Source organism: Tachyglossus aculeatus, chromosome X1 (assembly GCF_015852505.1).
Source record: "Tachyglossus aculeatus isolate mTacAcu1 chromosome X1, mTacAcu1.pri, whole genome shotgun sequence".
NCBI classification, from domain to species: Eukaryota; Metazoa; Chordata; class Mammalia; order Monotremata; family Tachyglossidae; genus Tachyglossus; species Tachyglossus aculeatus.
The window spans coordinates 63,311,136-63,320,849 of NC_052101.1; the positions used below are offsets into that span (position 1 = coordinate 63,311,136).

The window sequence follows — 9,714 nt, forward strand, 5'->3', positions numbered from 1 at the left end:
AAACAATCTCTGATTTCAGGTTAATTTCCCTATGTGTACCATTGCGTCAATGCCCAGGCTTCCAGAACACTGCATTGAGTATGCAAGGATATTACAGTGGCCCAAAGAACAACCTTTTGGAGGTAATAAAAAAAGAATTTATAGTAAGAAAGCTGATTTTTCTGAAGCATACTTATTCAAATATAACTTGCTGTAACATAATATTCAAATATAGCGCTTAGAACAGTGTTTGACACATAAGCTTTTAAATACCATAAAACAAACAATTTGTTTTATAGATGAGGGTTGGCAGGTACTTGATGGGTTGGAATTTAGCTGTGCCTGTCCAAATTATTCACTGGTGTCATCTGAACCAATTAGTTTGGGTAATTGGCTTTCTCCATAAACCTGATCTAGTATTACTTGTAGAGTATTTTTCTGATATCAAATGTGGCAAAAGAATCTACTTGTTTTAATTGAGTGCAGATGGCTGCATATTTTTGGTCTCCTTTTAACCTTTCTCTATACATTTCTGTATTTTTGTAGATGGTGTTCCTTTGGATGGAGATGATCCTAATCACATTCAGTGGATTTTCCTAAAATCATTAGAGCGAGCATCACAATTTAATATTAGCGGTGTTACATATAGACTTACTCAAGGTAAGATAATGAATTTCTAAAGAATTATAGAGCTAAAAGGGGCAGTCGGGTATCTTCTAGGTTTGGGTTAGATGTCAGGCGTTAGTAAACACCTTTACTTTGTATGGCTGTTAAGGGGGAAACAGCTGGATTTAGTGCAAGTGAATCAGTCCTGGAAGTGGTAGGTGGTCTAGTCTCTCCATGAATCTTGAAATAGGGAGGTGAGGTGGATACTTGCAAGCCTAGACCCTACTGGAAAGCCTTGGAAACTAGCTAAAAGATGTTTCAGTACTGTTTAGCTGCTTCCTGGAGGAAGCAGCATGGCCTTAATGGATAGAGCATGGGCCTGGAAGTCATTATCATCATCATCAATCATATTTATTGAGTGCTTACTATGTGCAGAGCACTGTACTAAGCGCTTGGGAATTACAAATTGGCAACATATAGAGACAGTCCCTACCCAACAGTGGGCTCACAGTCTAAAAGGGGGAGACAGAGAACAAAACCAAACATACTAATAAAATAAATAGAATAGATATGTACAAGTAAAATAAATAAATAGAGCAATAAATATGTACAAACATATATACATATATACAGGTGCTGTGGGGAAGGGAAGGAGGTAAGATGGGGGGGATGGAGGGGGGACGAGGGGGAGAGGAAGGAAGGGGCTGACAAATTCTTAAATGACCAAAATAATGCTTAAAGGGACGTGGGGCCACAATAATAATAATAATAGTAATAGTGATGGTATTTGTTAAGCGCCTACTATCATCATCATCATCATCAATCGTATTTATTGAGCACTTACTGTGTGCAGAGCACTGTACTAAGCGCTTGGGAAGTACAAGTTGGCAACATATAGAGACAGTCCCTACCCAACAGTGGGCTCATGTGCCAAGCACTGTTCTATCAGGGGATGCGTTAAGTGATCACTATGTGCCAAACACTATACTAAGCCCTGGGGTAGTTACAGGATATTCGGGTCTGATACATTCCCTTGTCCTACGTTGGGCTCACAGTCTAAGTAAGAGGGCGAGTAAGTATTTAATCCCTATTTTACAGCTGAGGAGACTGAGGCCCAGAGAAGTTAAGGGACTTGCCCCAGGACAAACAGCAGACAAGTGGCATGGCCTAATGGATAAAATACTGGCTTGGGAGTCAGAAGGATTTGGGTTTTAGGCCCGGCTCTGTCGCTTGTCTGCTGTGTGTGAGACTGTGGGCAAGTCACTTAACTTCTCCAGGCCTCAGTTACCTCGTCTGGAAAATGGGGATTAAGACTGTGAGCCCTTCGTGGGACAAGGACTGTGTCCAACCCGATTTGCTTATATCCACCTAGCACGTAGTACATTGCCTGGCATATAGTAAGCCGTAAGGACCTGGGACCTGAGTAAGTCAGAAGGACCTGGGTTGTAATCCCAGCTCTGTCACTTGTTTGCTGTGTGACCTTGGGCAAGTCACTTCACGTCCCTTTGCCTCAGTTACCTCATCTGTGAAATGGGGATTAAAATTGTTAGCCGCATGTGGGACAGGGACTGTGTCCAATCCGATTTGCTTGTATCCACCCCAGTGCTTAGTACGGTACCTGGCACATAGTGCTTAACAAATGCCAGAATTGTTATTATGATTTTAGTGCCTGGCACATAGTAAGTGCTTAACAAATACCACAATTATCATCATTATTATTATTACCAGCATTTCGGGGGGTATGACAGTAGCTTGTGTGATAGCTTACACAAGACACCTTAAAATTCAGCCAATTCTGAGCAAGTTCATAAGTCCGCAGTTGATGAAAACTGACGTGGCTTATAAATTTCCTGATACTGAATCATTTGTCTTTCTTTCCTTTCTTTCCTTTCTTTCTTTCTTTCTTTCTTTCTTTCTTTCTTTCTTTCTTTCTTTCTTTCTTTCTTTTCTTTCTTTTCTTTCTCTTTCTTTCTTTCTCTTTCTTTCTTTCTCTCTCTCTCTCTCTCCTCTCTCTTCTCTCTCTTTTCTCTCTCTCTGTCTCTCTCTCCCTCTCTCCCTCTCTCTAGGCGTCATCAAGCGAATCATTCCAGCTGTAGCTTCCACAAATGCTGTCATTGCAGGCAAGGAAATAGAGCAATTACTTGAATGTGTGCTCCCCCCCATTCCCCTTTTATAATTACGATACCTCAGGGATCTGGCATAGCATTAAAACTCTCTATATAGATTGCAATTTTCCTAAGGGAATGGTTTAGAGAAATGTTGTCCGATTGAAAGCAAAACAGGGTTTTCAGGTTTGCCATGATCTCATTTCTTCTGTGGTTCCTTAGGTGAAAGGCATTCATTAACACTGAACCCTTACTAGCTTCTAGAGGAAAGAAAAAACATCATTGTGCCTCTGCCACTCCACTGCCTGGATTGCGTGTGACTAGTTTTTTGGGCTGATGAACACTGGGCAATGGAAGTCCTAGTGCCCCCAAGCCAAAATTAGTATCCTCCATTGAAAAGTGTATGTGGAGTTATTAGTTCAGTGCTCTGCATACAGTAAGGGCTCAATAAATACCATTGATTGCCTTCACCTCCACAGGCACCTGTTGCTGTCTTTTTTTTTTAATTTGGAGCACTGACTGAGATGAGAGATTGTCAGTCAGTGCCATTTATTGAGTGCTTACTGAGTGCCAGACACTATTCTAAATAGAAAAGTACAATGGTTAAAAAAAGTTCATTCCTCAAAATATAAAGTCGGGCAGGTAAAAAGTGTAAACAGGAAACAGCAAAAGCAAATCAGGGCAGACGGCTGGACAAATAATTGAATCTCTCCCATACTTTTTTGACAATGCATTTCTTCTCATTGGTAGCCTATTCCATATAGAATTAACAAAATTGATTATTGTACTTTCCCAAGCACTTAGAACAGTGCTCTGTATACAGTAAGCGCTCAAACATCATTGGTAGGTTTATTTTTTTTAAAGAAACATGAAGCACAACTCTTCCTAGAAGTGACAGTGTTACTCTGTCCTTTTGAAATGTTGAAAAAACATGGCTTTTCCTCTTTTCCAGCTGTGTGCGCCACTGAAGTTTTTAAATTAGCCACAAGGTAATTTGATTTTTTTAAAATCAAATACATGTTTGTATAATATATTTTAGTTGGTATAAGCATGGATGTGTTTTTTCATTTCAGTGCATACATTCCCCTTAATAATTACCTGGTGTTCAATGATGTTGATGGGCTGTACACTTACACATTTGAGGCAGAAAGAAAGGTTAGTTGCTCATGCATCCTTTTGATTTTTCAAGTAGCAATACCTGGTTAGAAATGTCAGCAGGGCCATCACATTTTTCACCTGGACCTGTGTTTTCTCACCCTTGAGGAAATTGCTCTTTCTTCGCACTAATCCAGATGTTATTGTTGGCCTGAATTATCTAGAGAGTTGCCACAGTTCTCCACAGGCAAAGTAAAATGTTAGATTAATTTGACCAATATAAACAGCCAGTCTTTTTCAAGCGGGAATGTTTTGGCTTGTATTTGCCACAAAGCAGCAGCTAGCCTACATTTTCCCACTACCTTTTGCCTATCTGGCCACATCTTTTGTGAAATTAGAGATGCTTGAGTTGGAGGGTCGGCAACACACGTCCTGTACATTGCCACTTCCAAGAGGAGCTTTGTATTTCCTCATCTGAGAAATGGGGATTCAATTCCAGTTCTCCCTCTTAGACTAGGTACCCCATATGGAACAGAGATTGAGTCTGAATTGATTTTCTTGTATCTGTCCCAGCTCTTGAGTGCTTGGCACGTAGTAAACACCTAACACATAAAACAAATATAGTAATTATCATTCCTTAAAGCTAGATGTTCTAGTCGGGCATTCCATGGGGGTGCATGAAAGAAAGAGGCCTAGTTGGGCATTTACTATTCTGTGGAATAATTTTCATTGTGCTTTAGAAGTGTTTGCTAAAGACCTTTGAAAATATACTTGTTTATATAGATTGATTATACCACTTCAACCCAGCCTGCCCACTCTAATGCCAACCTACTCACTGTTCCTTGTCTAGCTCATCACCAACCCCTTGCCCACCATCCTCCCTCTGGCTTGGACCTCCCTCCCCCTTCAGATCTGACAGACCACCACTCTCCCCACCCTCAAAGCCTTTGTAAAATGACATCTCCTCCAAGAGGCCTTCCCTGCCTAAGCCCTCATTTCCCCTACTCCTCCTTCCTTTTGTTTCACCTGTGCACTTGGATTTTGTACCCTTTAAGCACTTGATATTCACCCCACCCACAGCACTTACGTGCATAGCTGTAATTTTTTTTTATTATACTATAGCTGTCTCCCCCACTAGACTGTAAGCCCTTTGTGGACAGGGAACATGTCTGTCAACGCTCTCGTATTTTTCTAAGTGCTTAATACAGTGCTCTGCACACAGTAAGTGCTCAGTATATACCATTGATTGATTTTTATCTCCAGGCTGGGCAAGATCCAGTACCAGCCTTATCTTATGTGGAAGAATAAAGTCCTACTACCCTGCCAGCTGCTGCTCATGCCATGGCCCATATATTTTCATAAACAATAATCATGCTGTTTAGTAGTTACTAAATCAATTCACAAAATGAATTGCACATTATGAAATACATAGTTAAATGTTCATCCATAATTTAGCTTTGTAAGCAGTAAAACTACTGGGTACATGTTTCCTTGAATTAAAAAAAATATTTAATTGCTTAAACTTGGTTATTTTTAAGGGGTGTTTTTGTGCTGGTTAACATTATCATTTGTTTTTGTAGGAGAACTGTCCAGCCTGCAGCCAGCTTCCTCAAGATATACAGTTTCCTTCATCAGCTAAACTGCAGGAGGTCTTGGATTATTTGACTAATAGTGCCTCATTGTAAGACTGGATTTAAAACTATTTTTAGATATATAAGATCATCTATTCTTAACTAGTTTTTTTTTTTCCCAAAAGTTGCTTTTTTGGTGAGCATTTTGACTTCTTTTCTCAATTATTTCTTACAGGCAGATGAAATCTCCAGCCATCACAGCTACTTTAGATGGGAAGAATAGAACACTTTACTTACAGGTGATCACTGTACAATCATTGGGTTGCATATGGTTCTATTTAAGGCTTCATGTAATTTCAAATACAATATATATTTTTTTTCCAGACAGTAAGTTCAATTGAAGAACGAACAAGACCAAATCTTTCAAAAACCTTGAAAGGTAATATATGTAGGAAATTCTGCTTGTACACCCAAAAGAAGACATAAAATTCTAGAGCTGGAAGAGAACTCTAGTCTAGCCCCCTTCCTTCAGGGAGGTAAATAAATAAACCACCCAAGACTGATGGTGGCCCAGTCTTTCCTTAGCCCACAGCACTTCTATCCAGGGATAGAGCACTTCTATCCCAGCTCTGCCACTTGTCTGCTGGGAATATGTCTATTTATCGTTAGATTGTGCTCTGCACACAGTTAAGCACTCAATAAATATGACCGAACCTTGGGCAAGTCACTTAACTTCTCTGGGCCTCAGTTCTCTCATCAGTAAAAATGGGATTCAGTATCTGTTCATTCTCCCTCTTAGACTGTGAGCTCCAAGTGGGATCTGACTATCGTGTATCTACCCCAGTGCTTAGTACAGCACCTGGCCCATTGTAAGCGTTTAACAATTATGACAGTTATATCCGTAATTTGTATTAATGTCTCTCTTTCCCTCTAAACTGTAAGCTCCTTGTGGGCAGGGAACACATCTACCAGCTCTGTTGTATTCTCCCAAGCGTGTAATATAGGGCTCTGCCCACAGTAAGCGCTCAATAGATACCTTTGATTAAACATCTTGACAGATGGGGGTTCCACAACTTCCCTAAGTAGCTCATCCTAATAGTTAAATAATAAAATGACATGTTCTCTATCGACTGTTGCCTAGGCCCCATGGAGAAGAATATCAATATGGGGCCTGAGCAACATTCATTAGAGAACATAGGCATAGCACAGTTATAGAATACAGGTTTCAAAGAATTAGATTTGTGTGGTTTCTTTGTTGAACTTTGTTTTATATATATTTAAATTTCTGCTGGAAATGGTTGCTTTGTGTATGTTTTTGATGTCTAGTATGCATTTTTTTTTCTTGATTTAGAGTTGGGGCTCACTGATGGACAGGAACTTGCAGTTGCTGATGTCACCACACCTCAGACTGTCTTGTTCAAACTCCATTTCACCGCTTAATTCAGTCACACTTAATCTGCATATAACGAAAGAAAAACCCCAATAATTAGTATTCACTGCTAAGAGAAATCTAACTTGCTGTTCTCCTTAGTCTTAGTGTTGCTGAATGCAACTTTTAAATCTTCCTTTCTTTAGAACTATCAAAGCAGAATTTGAAGAGTATCATTTATAAGAGCTTTCATTATTATATGATTTATAATGCCTGGAAATAGATATGCTTATCTGTTGGTTGTATTTTTCTTTACAACAGGCAAACACTCTGTCCTGTACATGGATATTTTACAATAGTCAAAATAATTAATCCCTCAGCTTGTAATTAGCAACACATGCATCTTTGTAGAAAAATAAGATTTTAAATAACATTTTATATCTGTCAACAGACAGATATAGTGTACCACAAATGTGCAACTTTCCTTCTTGATTGAATATTCAGTTGCTTTTTAGATGGAATGAATATTAAGTATCACAAAGGGTTATGTTGTTCATAATTTATTAAAGCTATTTTTTATCCCATTTTTGCAAGAAAAAGGGAAAATACTTTTCATGGACATATTTGCAATCCAGTCAGGATTAATAATATATTTAACGCCCACTGAACTGAAATGGAACTTAATTCTAAACAATAACTGCTGAAGACACATATTTGTTAATAAACTTAAAACTAGTCTACATTGTCCCACTGGGTTCCATATGTGTTTGAGGCCAGTAAATTGTCCTGTGTAAATTAAACTTTCCAAGCTTGAAAATTTCAGTTTCAAAGTCTATATAAAAAGTCTGTTTTGCTGTGTAAGGCCACACCTGCACACAGGTAATTATCACTATCCTCAAATATGAAGAGAAATATTTTTTAAAGGGGAACACTGATGAGCATCTTCAGGAAACTTGGTAAATGATTGTGTGTGTGTGAGAATGAATTACAAAAATATGTGTTAATTTGGGGAACTGAAACATACTTTTAGTAGTCTAATCATGCTTTTCTGAAATGATCCACTACTGATGTAGGCAACCTTGATTTATGTCATGTAAAATAGTAGCAACCTAATTTCTGACAAAAGTTCTTTCAACATATACATTTTGTGCATGTATGCATGTCATGCATGTTCTATCCAGTCTGGAATTCAACTTCAGACATGTCGGAATGTTTAAAACCTGTGTACTTCTAATGGGTATAATTGGAAACAATCTTGCTTCTTAAATATTTTTTTAGAGATGGATTATTAAACAGTCTTAGGAAAAAGTGTTTCTGCAAATGTGTAAACCTAACAGTTGCAATGACTAGAAGTGGAATCATGTTATAACAAGTACTGTTATACCTAAAGACTTGATACAATATTTTTTTTCCAAAGTTCTGATATTCAGCAGTAAAGTATCATCTCATTTTTAGCCATTCCTTGGGTTAGAAGGCAATGTTATTTATGGTGAGAGCTGATTTTAGATGTGCAAGGGTGGCTAGACAGTTGCGCATGTGCCCACATCCTATGCATGTAAAACAGGAAGGGACTGAGAGCGTGACTAGTTAGCTTGCTGTATGGCCAAAGGCAAATCACCCTTCCTGTGCCACAGTTATCTTATTTTTAAAATGGGAATGATCACATTGCCCTATCCTTTTTTTTTTAAGTCTCCTCCCTTCCCTTTCCGGTCCCAGTTTTATCCATAATCTGAATCAGTTAGTCGTCATGGGCTGGAAACCCAGTTAACTGGACTAGAAGCTGACTGCAAGACTAAGTGTAGGAGGGCCCGGGCATGTGGAATTGTACAGTTTGGGTTTTGGTATGAAAAATCATTTCATATGAATTCATTTTAGTTTTACAACCAGATGAAACAGCAGTAATCCACTAAACCCCACTATTTGATATTTGGCACACTCCCAGAACAGAAGTAGACTCTGGAAATTCCCCATTCTACCAATTCTTCCTTTAGTGCTTTTTCCTAGGAGTACTATGGAATTTTAATGCCAGTATTCCTTACAGTGCTGTCATACTTTTGTGATGGTAACAGTAGTGGTACAGGTTTTGCTCTGCATGTGCTGTGAACTGTACGTGTACGTTCTGCAGATTGGGCATGCATGGATCCCACTGCATTGCACATGCAGCTGTGTTTTTGGCATTGGAGTTACTGTATTTCCAGCCCTGAAATAGATACAGTATGTGATGGCGAAGCAAATCTCAAGTAACATAGGAGCCCCTTGCTGAGAAGCAGCAGGGATATAGCGTGACGCGTAGCAATTAAGTGGTGCTCTGAGTTGTGTGCTACAAGTAGCAGACTCTGAAAGAGCCTGAGTGAAGTGTCTGAACTCGGGAGAGCTTCAGATCGACATACACAAGGCTTTGGCTGAGAAGAATCACGTTTTTTTAAATTTTTTTTAATACATTTTTAAAAAATGTATACATATGCTGACCTTGAAAATCATAATCTTATTATTGATACTATTTACACTGCTACTGAATCATGTGACTTAATAAATAGTATTAACTCCATTTTGTGGGTGTAAAATTGTTTTGGTTATTTTTGATCTTGGGTATGCATCAATATGCGCTACATTGATGGCAGAGTCTCCCTTGGGACACCGATGGCTTGCTCAAACCTCAGTCCGGTCACAAAGACTCAGGGAACGAGAAGCTGCATCTGTGAATTATTGTAGTGGAAGTGGGTTGCTCAATACAATTTCCACTCTAGTCCCTGCTGGTCAAGTTTTTGTTGGGGCAGTGGGGAGGAGCCCCCACAAGCGAGTAGGCAGTGAGGGATGCAGCACGTAGCAAAGTACACGCAATAATTTTACACAGAAGAATAACAACAATGATGGTGTTGGTTAAATGCTTACTCTATGCCTGGCGGTGGGTGAGCAAGAAATAAGGGTGAGCAAGGTCTAATTTCTCTGCACACTGTTAAGTGCTCAATAAATACCACTCCTTACCATG

At 39.1% G+C, this 9,714-nt stretch overlaps 1 protein-coding gene across 7 annotated transcripts in view; it reads left to right on the forward strand.

Annotated features, from left to right (window-relative positions):
* The window catches only part of UBA3 (ubiquitin like modifier activating enzyme 3), a 33,637-nt gene extending 24,364 nt beyond the window's left edge, over positions 1-9,273 (forward strand). For all 7 annotated transcript variants that reach the window (XM_038771943.1, XM_038771938.1, XM_038771937.1 and 4 more), the window contains 9 exons: positions 20-122; positions 526-639; positions 2,652-2,705; positions 3,643-3,679; positions 3,764-3,845; positions 5,366-5,466; positions 5,592-5,655; positions 5,741-5,795; positions 6,708-9,273. In XM_038771943.1, the coding sequence (XP_038627871.1) occupies positions 20-122; positions 526-639; positions 2,652-2,705; positions 3,643-3,679; positions 3,764-3,845; positions 5,366-5,466; positions 5,592-5,655; positions 5,741-5,795; positions 6,708-6,796 (699 nt within the window). In that variant the 3' untranslated portion in view covers positions 6,797-9,273. The remainder of the gene's footprint in view (positions 1-19; positions 123-525; positions 640-2,651; positions 2,706-3,642; positions 3,680-3,763; positions 3,846-5,365; positions 5,467-5,591; positions 5,656-5,740; positions 5,796-6,707) is intronic.
* The last annotated feature ends 441 nt before the right edge of the window (positions 9,274-9,714 follow it).